The sequence below is a fragment of the Carettochelys insculpta genome, chromosome 4, assembly GCF_033958435.1.
Source record: "Carettochelys insculpta isolate YL-2023 chromosome 4, ASM3395843v1, whole genome shotgun sequence".
In the NCBI taxonomy this organism is placed as follows: Eukaryota; Metazoa; Chordata; order Testudines; family Carettochelyidae; genus Carettochelys; species Carettochelys insculpta.
In genome coordinates this window covers 22,772,462-22,786,952 of record NC_134140.1, presented here as the reverse complement: position 1 = coordinate 22,786,952, position 14,491 = coordinate 22,772,462, and the positions used below count along the sequence as shown (strand labels likewise).

The 14,491-nt window shown below is 42.4% G+C and overlaps 1 protein-coding gene across 3 annotated transcripts in view; it reads right to left on the bottom strand.

Annotated features, from left to right (window-relative positions):
• The window catches only part of AFAP1 (actin filament associated protein 1), a 196,308-nt gene that overhangs the window by 152,665 nt on the left and 29,152 nt on the right, over window positions 1-14,491 (bottom strand). For 2 of the 3 annotated variants that reach the window (XM_074992439.1, XM_074992437.1), the window contains exon 2: window positions 1,565-2,047. The exons of the other annotated variant lie outside the window; for it this stretch is intronic. In XM_074992439.1, the coding sequence (XP_074848540.1) occupies window positions 1,565-1,574 (10 nt within the window). In that variant the 5' untranslated portion in view covers window positions 1,575-2,047. The remainder of the gene's footprint in view (window positions 1-1,564; window positions 2,048-14,491) is intronic. 3 annotated transcript variants of the gene reach the window in all.

Sequence of the window (14,491 nt, the reverse complement as noted above, 5' to 3'; positions counted from 1 at the left end):
TACTTTACAACTTCCATTCTTTTCTTTAAGAAAGAATTACTGAGATTTGTCAAGAAGCAGCTGGCCACTCTATGACTGACAGCAACATGGATACCTATAAATACACTTTTTTAGTACTCTTACAATACCACCATCTAGATATTATACAAAGTTTTTCATCCAGAGATCTCCACATGCTTCAGAAAGGGGGTCAGAATCTTTATCTTCACTTTACAGATTGGGAAACTAAGGAACAGGGCAGGAAATGGCTTGGAAACAGGGCAGGTAATGACTCAGGTCTATGAAATCCATGCCCAAATGCTCTAGCCACTAGGATGCATTGCCACCACACCAAAAGGAAGGACAATTCACTCTGACAACCTCTACTATGTCTCAGATTCATATATACAAGCCTTCTCTCAACACAGATATCATGGCAGATATATTACATCCACTTTGCAAAATAACAAAAGGTTTTCACAGGTTGTCACAGCATGCCAAATACTGGCCTCTAGTCAGTTCTCCCGAGACTGCTGTTGCTCCCCTTCCCTTCCCCCCAGCTGGGGAAACAGCAGCGAGTAGCAGTGGAGCCTGGAGCCACTTCTTGCCCACCCAGTATCTGGATATGGCTCCAAAAACCTTCCATCACGTTGTAGGCTGGATGCCATGGAGGGAGCCCTGAGCCTTGGGGTCCAGAGCCAGACAAACTGTGGTTTGGCCAGAAGTTTCCAAGCAGTGCTTTAGAGAAAAAGACACTCAGCTGCAAGAGCAGAGTACTGATGATCCATCAGAAATAAAATGAATAGAACTACTCTCTTCATTTCATAAGTAAATTAGCAGAGTTCACTCACGACCTATGATGTAAAAAGAGAAAGGCAGAAGCCTAGAATACTGGTGTTGCAAAACCTATTTAAAAAATCATACTGAAAACTGCACCAGAATTCTTGCAAGTAGTATCTCATTGCTTAAGGAGTTCCCAGAGTGTCAGATTCTCTAAGAAGTTCATATAATGAGGCATTAGCATGTCTAGAAACACAGTTAATGGGAGTAAGACTCTACTCTGAACTTCCTCAGCAAGATATCAGAACAAATTCCCAGTCATTCATTAGTGTCAGGATGTTTCCCTGTGTAAAAAAGAACCAAAAAAGAACCAAAAAAAAAAGTTGCTGTTATTATCAAGTTTTAGTATTCAGGCAGTACACGGGGGAAAAAAAAACAAGGCCAATCCACATTCACAGGATACATTTCTAGAACATATAACACACAAGAGAGGGTCATGAAAGGTGCCAAGGATTTGCTTCTAATCTGTTTGGCCCAGGAAATGGTGAGGTTTTTCTAAACGAACAAATAAATATATGTCTTGAAGCCTCCCCACTTCAAAGTAAATAACATAGAGCTAAGTAACTTAAGAACATCGAGGAGAACAAAAACAAAGAACAGAAAAAGACTGGGAAGCAACATGGAGGTACAACCTTAAATTGCTGAGTCTGCGGAGAGGAAAGATGGGGCAAAAGTTCACCAAGTGGCTTTCAAAGGCTGCTTTTTGGAACAGCACTTGGACAGCATCCACATAAAGCACGCATACCTTTCGCCATGGGTCTCCCCAGTGCTGTTGTGAGAGCTGTTCCTCAAGCTGACAGTGAGGTCAGTCTTCCACAAAGCACAGGAATGGATATACTCCAAGCCCCTACAAAATTTACAGTCTCAACAGTCTCTTAGCAAGAAATCCTCCCACAAATTGTTTCATTTTCTTCCCCCTTTGTTTATTTTGGCCTTCTGGAAAAGTATGTTATGCACATAGCTGCAAAAGTCTCTTTGTAGCCAGAACTGACTCAGGCTCGCAAGTCTCGGGCTCCAGGTTGTAGAACTGCTGTTTGGACATTTGGGCTGGAGCCTCAGGTATAGGACTGTATGATGGCGGAACGGCCCTTGAGCTTGGGCTCTAGTTCATCTACACAGAAATGTTTAGCCCTGCATCCCATGTCAGTTGACACAGACTCCATGTTTTTCCCAAGTTAACATCTTGCCCTCTGAAGCAGAAATTCAATCCAATGAAGTCAAATATCTCCTGAAAGTAAATAAAAACAGATTTTTTTTTCCTTTAAAAATTGTCTTGTGCTTAATAAGTATGTTGATACAGAATAGAATTTATTTATTTTGGAGAGTACAAAATAAATGTTCTGTTGTAATTTGGAGCTATTTTGCCATTTATGACAGTAATACATTTCTGCTTTAAAAATAGTTTTTGAAAAAAAAACCTGTTAATTTTAAGTACCTCCACACCTCTGAAGTAGATAACTAGTATCCTATTTTACAGAGATAAAAACAGAAGAATCAAAGGGTTGCATTCTGCACCATGTCACACAGTTTGAGAAAATGACCACTTTCCATTCAATAATGAAGGTGCTCAGCCCTTTTCAAGACAAAGCCTCGGAGTCAATATTTTCAACTGTGAATGCCTAGAAGTTTGACATCAAGCTCCAGAACTATTATTTTTTAGAGATACTGCAGGTCAACAACTCCTCTGAAAACCAGGCCCAATCTGCTTAATTACAGAGACCGCACTTTAAAAAGTTTGTCCTCAGTAAGCAAGCTGCTGAAGGTTATACAGTGAGGTAGCAGCAGAGTTAGGAAGAGAATCCAGTCTCCTGAGTGTCAGTCATGGGCTTCATCCAGGAGTCCTGCCATCCTTCTGGGTTATACCTTTAGGTAAGTACTTCCTAAATAAAATAAAATTATTATTTTGAACAACACAGAATTAATATCAATGGCATAATAACGCTATACTTTAAAAAATTCACCATACTGTCAGAATAATATAATACAATATAATATAATATAAATTTGCCAAGATGTCAGCTCTTCACCTCATCTCAGACACGTGGCACCAACTTGCTCTACTTTAGCAGTTTTAGTAAAACAAACTGAATTTTCGTCCTATAAAATCTACCTCTGACTGAAGTTCTGTAGGGCTTGCATTTAAAATAAGGGTTATTTTACCCAGCAAGAAAGAAGAATGTAACCGTTTGCATCTCAAATAAATATCCAAGTGCCAACATTTCAGCAGATCAACAAACATACTCCCAGCTCTTGTCAGAGAAATTCGCCATACAGTTTATCAAATCTTGAAAAGAAAAGCCCAGGAAAAGACAGACTGACAACCAAAATGGTAAGTGCTAGAGGCCAAGACCTCTGGGAAACCCTTGCTCAGAGATATACCCATTACTGAGAAATGCAGAAGATGCCACCTGTTGGAAGGTATCCAACACCATTTTACTCTGTAAAAGAAGGATGATCTAAAGAACTATCATCCAATATGACTGCTCTCACATGTCTACAAGCTATTCCCTAAAACAATAAACTGATTCTCACAGAATCTGAACGAGCAGCATCCAAGAAAGTAGGCAGAATTTTAAAGCAATTTCAGCACAATGAACTATATTTTCACTTTTACCAGTTACTGGAATGCTCCAGGGATTTCAGATTCCCTTTATGCGTTGTCTTCGTTGACTACGAAAAAGCATTCAACAATGTGAAGAACAACACAGTGTTGAAAGCTTTTGCAGAGCAGGGCACTGACACAAACTACACTGAACTGCTAAGGAAGGAAATGCTGGCTGCACTATAGATATAATTCTGTTTTACACTACCTTTGCATCTCCTTTAAAAAAAGGTGTGAAAAAAGAAGGTACAGTCTCATGAAAACTCGTCACCGTTTCCTTCAAAACAGCACTGAGATGGATGACCTGCAAGGGTCCAATCAGCTGCAACACACTGCATTAAGGCACTTCAGATTTGTGGATGATACTGAGTTAATTGGTGAACACCGCTAATCAAACTACAGAAAATGCTGCGAGAATGTCACACAAAAAGCAGCCAAGCCAGACTGAAAATTAACTGCTGCTCAATGAAATTTATGCAGTCCGATGCTATGCCAAAGGCCCAAATAACAGTCAAGGGATGACAACAGAAGTTGAGCAATACTTCTGTTTAGGCCAACAAACTAACGTACACCATGATTATGAAGGTGCAGAAAAGAGAAAGACGATTGGCACACATTCATTTCTATGAAGGATTTCCAACAAAAAGGGTGGGGAAAAAAATCAACAAGGCAATATATGCCATTTCTTTAACTCAGCAGTACTGCTGGCAATGCTGTACTGCCAGGAAATGTTGGTCCTCACATAGACAGAGGAGCAACAACTGTCCATCACAGAGATGGTGAAGGAAAGAAAAATTCTGTGGATTTCAATGCATGACTGAGGCCCCAGTGAACTGATCAGGCAGCAGAGCTGAGAGCAGGAGGTTGCTGAAATCACATTTGGTAAAATATGATAGGCCTCGTGTATCGAGCGATTCACTGACAATCAAAAGACTGTATCTGTCACTGAGTGATATGCACAGGAACTGGATTGACCACTTGCCCACACTCTAAAGAGATAGCAAGATTTCGCTGTGAAAAGATGTGCGGCATATGGTGAAGGAAAGCCAAGATAAGAGAAGAATGGAAGATGTGTTGTGATCAGCACAATCCACACGAGGGCTGAAGAACCAATCACGCAAGGTGATCAAGGTTGCCCTCCTCTGCACTCCCTGCAATTCATTTCATCCACATCTTCTTTGAAGTATGGTACCCAGAAATGAACACAGTACTCCAGGCAAGGCCTGACCAGTGCAGAACAAAGCAGGACAATTCTCTTCTATATCCTTTCCTCGTAGGACAAGCAGCAGTGAGCTTAAGTTGCAGTAAGGGATCTTTAGGCTGGAATTTAGGAACAATTTCCTGTTGGGATGGTTAAGTACTGGCACAAATTGCCCAGGAAGATTCTAGAATCTCCATCACTGGAGATATTTAAAAACACGTTGGATAAATATCTAACAGGGATGATACAGGTGGTGCTTGGTCCTGTTGTCAGGGAAGGGGACTGATGCTATTGAGGTCCCTTTCAGGTCTAGTATCCTATGATCTTAGGAGCCCGAGAAGTGTAGAAGAGCTCTATGTTGCTTGAAAGCTTGTCCCTCTCACCAAAAGAAGTCGGTCCAATAAAAGATACTATCTCATGCACCTTGTCTCTCTAAACTGTTTTTTGTGAATACTCCCTAGGTAAACTTGTGCCATAGGAGAGAACTGGCAGCCACTTTGGAGGGATCATACTTATTTGCCTCTAACAGTAAGAGTCTGGTGGGAAAAATGTGAATATAATTGAACATAAAAGAAACCATGTGATTTCTGGTTGCGAATACACAACATGACCTCCTCAAGAGCTGGCAGAGGTCATTGGCACACTGCTCAGAAGTCTCCTCATTTTTCTGTTTGGGTTCAATCCAGCAAAGAACTTACAGTACATAGCTAGTCTGCTCACATTCTTAAGAAGTTAACGGAGTATGCATCCATGATTTGTTAAGAGGGTCAGAGCACTCAGCTCCCTGAAGGATACAGCCATTATTTTCCTTACCCCTGAAACGGCCAGATCATGCCCTGAATGCATCTCCCTTTAACTGAATAGATTAGATGGTCTGAGAGCAATGACACACATACACAGAGACAGACACATGCACCCCTCCCTATGGATTAACATGCTGGCTCCATGCACCCCCATTAGCCCATAGATTGATTTCTGGAGCTGCATTCTGAAAATTTTTTCAGCAGGTATGTAGAACACATAAATCCATTGCCTGCTCACAATTTATTATTTATTTATGTACTATTACAAAAGACTACATTCAATTAAGCCTATACAGCAAAGAATCTAACATTTTTCTACAACCACAATGACAAGTGCCAGCTTCATTTAATCCAACAACAACTACTGTTGTGAATTTCTCACAAAGAGGTAATTTTTCCCTATGGAAGCTCAGGCACCCTCAACATAATTAAGCTCTTAACAGAATACGCCAGAGCTGTGATGTCCATTCACCACATGTGGTGAACTGGCCATCACGGTGTTGTGAAGTGGCTCGTTAGAGCTGCACACATGGAGCACCCTCCACCTCCATCCCCGAGGTCTAAAGCTTTCTTGGCTACTCTATTGAAAATAAAAGTAGATTTATTTCCATAATAAATTTGGAAAAGCATCACTCTCCTATTAGAATACAATATGAGTAAGTGCAAAACAGAGCTAAGGATGGACACTTTTCAGGCACCATTCAGACTTTCTAATGCAATATTAGCAAGGCACAAGATTTGCTTTCATAAATTAATATTGGATGTGGTTCTGGATGCTCAGATTGCTCTTTCTACTTACCAAGTACTAATTGTCCAAGAAATCCTGTCTCCCAAATGGATATTAACAGAATCCTATAAAGAAAAAGAGAGCGCCCCTTCCTCAGCTAAATTAACAAAAGCAAAATAAGCCAACTATACCTTAGGGCCTTGCAATTTTAGGGGCCTTTACAAAAGAAAAAGGCCGATTCAATTTCAAATTATATCCAAGTCAGTTGATAAATAGAGTAGATATGGAAATAAGAAGCCTCTCTCTAAACATAGCCATTTTTGTTTAAATATGACAAAAATATAGTCTCGTTACACAACTACCGATACTTTGGGCTAACTGTTCATTATTGACAGGCAGAAGGCCAAGGGAAAACAATTGTAACTGAATTGGTTATATTAGAATATCTATGAGTAAGTCTGCTATCGCTCTCCTCAGATAGCATTTTGTTGGCCATCTGCTATGGGTAAAATTCGCACCATGCCTTCACAACTTATTTAAATAAATAAGTAAATAAATCTCACTGCCAAAAAAAAAATCAGGAGGTATGTGAGACTGGGGACATCAGCATCATGAGGGAATCCTGCCAAACTCATGCTCGTGTGGGACTCATCCTAGGAGTGATGTCATGTCATAGCATCCCCCTTGGCTGGTAATAACTAGAAGGCCACCATCTTTTGTTTATGGCCCAGCATTCCCAGTCATCTCGGGCCTTTGCTCCTCTTTTTCTTCATTTTCCCTCAAGTGTTAGTGTGTTCTTTCCTCTTTTGGTTGATACATATATGTACAATTGTCTATTTTAGTGTGCACACCACTTTCTGCTTTATGCGTTATCCATGATTCACGTAATTTAGTTTGCAGGAGATCTTATGGACTTGAGTCAAGTGGATATTGAGAACAATAAATTACTGTGTTGGCGTCCCTCTGTCTGTGTCATGAATCTTCACTGAACTGTTATACTATGGTAAAAGAACAATCCCAACAACTCACTGTTTCACAAGAAAAATTAAATTAGAATAAACATTTGTAAATATATTTCATATATAGTCTGGACCAACATTTTCCTTGAAAAAAACAAAACAAAACAAAACCTTTTATAATTTACTCATATGAAAAAAGGAAAGTTTTCCTTATTCATGGTGTTAAAAACGTCTTCTCTTGTTTTCCCATACAAACATAAAGCTTTTGTATTTTTATAGTCAATGTCATTTATGTAAAAATAATGCATTCATTTTTTATCTTATGGGGTCTCAGAATGTCATAATCCAGGCCTGCTTGGAACCCCTGCCCCTATTCTAAACTCATGGGAATGATCTTCTAGTACATGGTCTGATCCTACTAATCTAGGGGGAGTTTGTGCCTAATTGCTCATACGAGCAGTCAGAAGTAGTAGGTTCCCCCAGGCCCAGCCACATCCCAAAATGTGGAGCACCCCAGCCAGCTCCCTGTACAAGGGCTGGTGGGGTTCCCCCAACCCCAGCTGGGTCCCTGGAGCTGGTGGTGCTAGCAGAACTCCTGGCAACCCTGGAGCTGAGGTTTCCCCAGCCCCGGCCAGATGCCTTGGGTTGGAGCTGCTGGCGGGGCTCCATGCCCCAGCCAGCTCCTGCATGTGGGGTTGCCCCCAGCTGGGAAAATCCCAGCAACCCCACAGCTGAGGGACCACAGCTGGACGGGAAGTCCCACGGCTGGGAGCCAGCTGGGGAGCAGGACCCCGGGTGGGGAAAACCGCAGAAACCCTAGCTGGGTCCAGGGAACCCCTGCAGCCCTGTAATTAATCATAAGATCAATTTTTTAACGGTACGATTAATCACGATTATTTTTTTAATTGCTTGACATCCCTAGTTTCTACAGTACTATTTCCTAGGCAGTCACTTCCCATTTTGTATGTGTGTAGCTTATTGTTTCTTCCTAAGTGGAGTATATACATTTTTCCTTCCAGAATTTCATCTTAGTTACCTCAGACTATTTCTACAGTTTGTCCAGATCATTTTGAATTATAATACTATCCTCCAAAGCACTTACAGCCCAGAACCCATCTTCATATCATCCACAAATGTTATAAGTGTTCTCTCTATGCTAGTATCTAAATCAATGATAAACATCTTGAACAGAACCAAACCCAGAAATGATCCATGGAGAACACCACGTTTTAGGATGACTGTGAACCACAGATAACTAGTCTCTGGAAATGCTTTTCTAACCAGTTATGCATTCATCTTACACTAGCTCCATCTAGGTCATATTTCCTGCCTTTGTTAATGAGAAAGTCATGCAAATCTGAACCAAAAGCCTTATTAAAGACTAGATACACTGACATATATTGTTTTCATGCCCCCTCCCCACTGCCCCATTAACAAGCTTTGTTATCCAGTCAAAGAAAATTAGTAGGTTGCTCTGACATGATTTCTTCTTGACAAATCCATGGCAACTATTATTTATCGTTTTACTACTCTCTACTATTTGCACCCTCCTATTCTTCTTCCATGACTTTATGAAGTTAATAGCTAATGGTTCAGAGATCTCCTCAGTCAGCTCCTTGAGTATTCTAGGTTGCATTCCATAAGGTCCTGGTGACTTGAAGACATCTAAGCTGTCTAAGTAATTTTGAACTTGTTCTTTCCCTATTTTAGATTCTGAGTGCACCCCATTTTCGCTGGCAATCACTACATTAGGTGTCCAGTCATCACAAATCTTCTTGGTGAAAGCCAAAACAACGAAGTCTACATACCTTGTTATTTGTTTACATTCACTGTTTATAATTTGACCTTGTTTCTGCTTTGTTGCAGGACACTCTAGATTTTTGGATCACTGAAGATTTCCTAGTGAAGCCAGGGTGGTCTCTTGACATACTTCCTATCTTTCCAACTCAGTGCAATAGTTTGCTTTTATGCCCTTAATAACGTCTCTTTGGAAAACTGCCAGTTGTCTTTCCCCTTAGACTTGTTCCTGTGCAATCTTATATACAGACTCCCAGGCTACGTCTACACTACAGAGATCTTTCAAAAGCAGCTCTTCCGGAAGATCTCTTCCAGAAGAGCTTCTTTTGAAAGAGTGCAGCTACACATAAAAAAGCAGATCAAAAGAGCAATCTGCTCTTTTGAAAGGGAGCGTCCACACAGCCCCTGCTCTTTCTAAAGGACAGGCCAAGGATCGAACAATAAGGCCTCATGAGGACTGCTCTTTCAAAAAAAAAAAAAAAGGGGGGGCCTGTGGAGCATCTACACACATTTTCTTTTGAAAGAAGTTTTCAAAAGGGGGTGCTCTTCCTAAAACAGGAAAGGAAGCGTGATTTTGAAAGGAGAATCACATTCTTTTTATTCACTTTCAAAATAGCACTTTTTGGGTGTAAACACTCCATGGCTATGTCTACACATGCCCCAAACTTCGAAATGGCCATGCAAATGGCCATTTCGAAGTTTACTAATGAAGCGCTGAAATGCATATTCAGCGCTTCATTAGCATGCGGGCGACAGCCGCGCTTCGAAATTGACGCTCCTTGCCGCCGCGCGGCGCGTCCAGACGGGACTCCTTTTCGAAAGGATGCTGCCTACTTCGAAGTCCCCTTATTCCCATGAGTTCATGGGAATAAGGGGACTTCGAAGTAGGCGGCGTCCTTTCGAAAAGGAGCCCTGTCTGGACGCGCCGCGCGGCGGCAAGGAGCATCAATTTCAAAGCGCGGCTGTCGCCCGCATGCTAATGAAGCGCTGAATATGCATTTCAGCGCTTCATTAGTAAACTTCGAAATGGCCATTTGCATGGCCATTTCGAAGTTTGGGGCACGTGTAGACACAGCCCATGGGATCTTTCGAAAGAACAGCCCCTGAGTTTGCTGAAATCTGTCTTCTTGAAATCCACTGTCTTTATTTTGCTGCTCTCCTATCATTCCTTAGAATCGAACTGTCATTTTATGATCACTTTCCCCCAAGCTGTCTTCCACTTTCAAATCCTCAACTACTTCTTCCCTATTTGTAAAATGCCTATGAACATCTGAACTCCTATTTAAGTTCGTATCACTAGGTAATCCACCAAGTTGCACTTTGTACAAAGCTTAGAAATGAGCATACTAATATACAGTAGTCCCTCAAGTTATACAAGGGTTGAGTTCCCTTGCACCCTCGCATAAGTCAAATTTCGTGTAAGTTGGGGGCAGCATTTTTCCCCTCTAGCGGAACATGTTCTGCAGCTGGGGTAGCAACAGGAGCACCTGGAGCTCCATTTGAAAGGTAAGTCCTGGGGTTGTGGGGGGCAGTTGGGAAGGGTTAAGCCTGGTGGTGGATTGGGGCTGTGGGAGGGACCAGGGAGGTTAGGGCTGCAAGTGGGAGAGGGCAGTGAAGTTGAGCTGGGGCCATGTGGCCCTGCGGGGGGATGGACCGGAGCTGTGCGCCAGGGGTTGGGGGGGGGGGGTGAGCTGGAGCCAGGCCAAGGGCAGGTGAGCCAGAGCTGCACACAGGGGTTGAGACGGGCCATGAGTGGTGAGCCGGAGCCATGAGCCGGGCCCTGCAGGAGTTTGAACTGGGTTGGGGGGGGTGTTGAACTGGGGCTATACAGGATGGAGGGGCTGCACAGGGCAGGGGGGATTGAACTGGAGCAGCACAGGGTGAGGGGCTGAGCCAGGGCTAGGGGAGCAGGATTTTCAGTTGCACTTAACTCGCATTAATGCAAGTTAAGCACAACTTGAAATGGCGCATTTCGAGGGTTTACTATAATGTAATATGGCGTAACTTAAAAACAACATAAAAGATGCTTTACCAGAAACTAAATTATTTGAAGATAAAGCAGCACCAGTTAACTGCATCCTTCAAACTTCACTCGTCACAATGTCAAAGTTTTCTTTTCCTAATTTTTCCAAGGCTGTGTCTAGACTAGCCCCCAAGTTTGAGAGGGGCATGGTAATTAGGGAGTTGGGAGATAACTAATGAAGTGCTATGGTGCACATGCAGTACTTCATTAGGCTAAATCTCCCACGCAGCACCTTCAAAGTGTGAAACTTCAAATTGCCATCTTGCGTGTAGCCGTGGGTCATGCAAATTTTGAGTAAAGAGACTTCAAAGTAGGGCGCGCACTTCAAAGTACCCGTGGCTGACCCACAGCTACATGCAAGCTGGCACTTCCAAGTTTCACACTTCGGAGTTGCTGCCATTGAAATTTAGCCTAATGAAGTGCTGCATATGTACTGTAGCACATCATTAGTAATCTCCCAACACCCTAATTACCACGTCCCCTTCAAAGTTGGAGGCTAGTCTAGAAACAGCCCAACTGTATTAATTATTTAGGGAATCTATCATACCTGAGATTTATAAATTAGCGATGAAGTTATTTAGAAAAATAAACAAATGCCTCCATTCAAATCTCTCTCAATAAGAGATTTTTTTTACCTTCTGATTTCCACCTTTTCCTCCCCAGTTATATTGCACAATCACATTTAAAGGATTAATAAGAAACTCTTCACCTATAATTCTCTCAAAGTTTAAACAAATTACTAACTTACTAAAATTAGAAATGGGGAGATCTTAGGAAAGAATTGCATTATGTAAACTTTATTCTTACAGTTACAATCTGAACTTTTAAAACATTGTGTAACTAAGTCCTATATAATGCTACAAGAGTGATTATTTCAGAATGGCACATAGAGAATTGAGTCCTATAAATATTGCTGTCTCCATTGTGTGAAACTGCATGATAATATTCTGGACAGTTTGTGTGGGAGCAAAAATCCTGTTCACTGCACTCCATAATTAGGCCAAACTCATCCTGATTCCATTTATGTTCTCTCCTAATTTGTCAGATAACCAGATGAATAGTTTCCCATGAGAACCTTTTCATTATCATGCCAGAATAAAGGTAAATGAAGCACTATTTTTATTGCCATTGTTATATTTTGGGGGTGTCCAAACTTACTTACCCTCCGAGCCACATACAACGATCTTCAGAAGTTCATCTCTGCTCCTGTTGAAGTCCTGAGCCCCAATAGGTGTACTCTGCAGGCCTGAAACCCTCCTCCCTGCTGGGCAAAATCCCCCACTCCACAACCTTGCTGTAAGTCAGAGGTCCCAAAACAATACATAATGGTGTGGGTATGTGGGGCTCTACAAGTTGTAACAGCAAAAGAGCCATATGCTGCGCCATTGGAAAAGAGCCATATGCTGCTCCCGAGCCACAGTGTGGCCACCCCTGTTAGATTTTATATGTATATAAACAGTTCCTCCTACTGAAAATTATTTACAGAAGTGTCAGAAGGTTCAACATTATCTCGTGTTTTCTTTTCCACTGCTGACACTGGCCCTGTTCTATAGAGTCCATGGCATAGCTCCCTTGGCTAAATCCAGCTCAGGGCTATACTCTCAGCAGCAGCTGTGTAGTAGCAACCTGGCCATTCAATCCTGCTCCCTGCTCAAGGTCACCCTAGCCCCAGAAGACATCAAAGGAGTAGCTCCTCTCAGTATCTTAGCATGTGCTGGGGCTCTGCCTCACCGTATTTCAGCCCCAGCCAAGGCAACTGACAGGGAAGCAGATCTATAGGTCCTCAGGCCATTGCCCACCACACCTTTCTGCACTTGGCCAATTATGATTAAGATCAGTCATCTGAGTACACTGCCATATAACAAGGCAGCAATAGGACTCAATTCTCAAGAGGATAAGGTGGACTAGGCTACCCCAGGAGTTTGCCTGAATAAGGGCTGGGTTAAGAAACTCAGTATTTGAGCCATGAACTCCAAAATCCACTATTTTATGCTTCTGAGTGAGAGAGAAAAATCACAACCAATATCTGCTCCCCATTACACCAGTAAAAATCCAGATTAATTTGCATTAATAGAATTTCTACAGATTTAGATGGGTGTGAGAGTGAAAATAAATGCAACATTTTATGTAGAATAACTAAATACAAGGGGACACAACAAACACTGGTACAACTGCAAAGTTCATAGGACAATCTTCACAACCGAGTCTTCACTCCAAAGATAAATCAATTCATAACTTTACAGCGGTGGTTCCCACACTTTTCAGCATCACATCCCCTTTTTGATTTGTCAGAGACCCTTGTTCCCCTAACCTCTTCTTTACCATCATCCAACTCCCCTTTTAACAAAAAATTCCACTCATAATTTAAAAATAAACAGAAAAACTTGATATTAAAATGCTATTTAAAATTAAAAATAAGTAAAAATAGTTTTTCTTGACCAAAAATTTAATAAAAATGTAATTTAAAATCAGAAACAAAATGAATTTAATGTGAAGGGTGACACTGCATTTTCTTCACAAGTTAGGAAATGCTAGGTGTGAAAGATGAAAGCGCGCAAAGCAAATAGTTTTCGACATCCGGTTGATTTCTTTGTTTCGTCTTTAATGTGATTAAACTCCAAAAGCTTTTTTCACCAAGATATATTTATGAAAATGGAAGAATAATACATAGCACTTCTCCAACTTTCAAGTACATTGGGAAATATTTTATCCAAAATTCCTCCAAACTTGAGTTTTCGAAATTATTTTTTGCCCTTGAATCATATTTTATTTTGAGTGCTTGTTCTTGCAATACTTCTGGCAACGTATCAACATCAATGTTGAATGGATTGCTTACTAATTTACATATAGCGTTGCCAGAAAAGTTGTCTGGAAAATAGTGGATAGCAGACTCAATGGAGCCATGGTGCCCCGCCCCCGAGGCACGTACCAACCACTGGAGACTTAGTGCCCCCCACCCCACCCCTCAGCCCCAGGGACCCCTTACCTCCTGCAAAATCTTGACCCCTTCTGGGCCAACACCAGCCCAGTCACAGGCTGCAGAGGCTGGCTCCAGACCCATGCTGGACATGGCCCTGGCCCCATGGGCACCAGTTCTGCCCCGAATGGGCTGCTGGCATGGCCCCAGAGCTGCAGGTGCAGCCCAGGCCCTGCTGCAGCCCTGGCCTGGGTGCCAGACACTCTGCTGGCCCTGTCCCAACCCGGAGGCCAACTATGGACCGGCCAGGCCAACAACACTAAAGCTGCGTCTACACGTGCACGCTACTTCGAAGTAGCGGCACTAACTTTGAAATAGCGCCCGTCACGTCTACACGCGTCGGGCGCTATTTCGAAGTTGAAATCGACGTTAGGCGGCGAGACGTCGAAGTCGCTAACCCCATGAGGGGATGGGAATAGCGCCCTACTTCGACGTTCAACATCGAAGTAGGGACGTGTAGACGATCCGCGTCCCGCAACATCGAAATAGCGGGGTCCTCCATGGCGGCCATCAGCTGGGGGGTTGAGAGATACTCTCTCTCCAGCCCTTGCGGGGCTCTGTGGTCACCGTGGGCAGCAGCCCT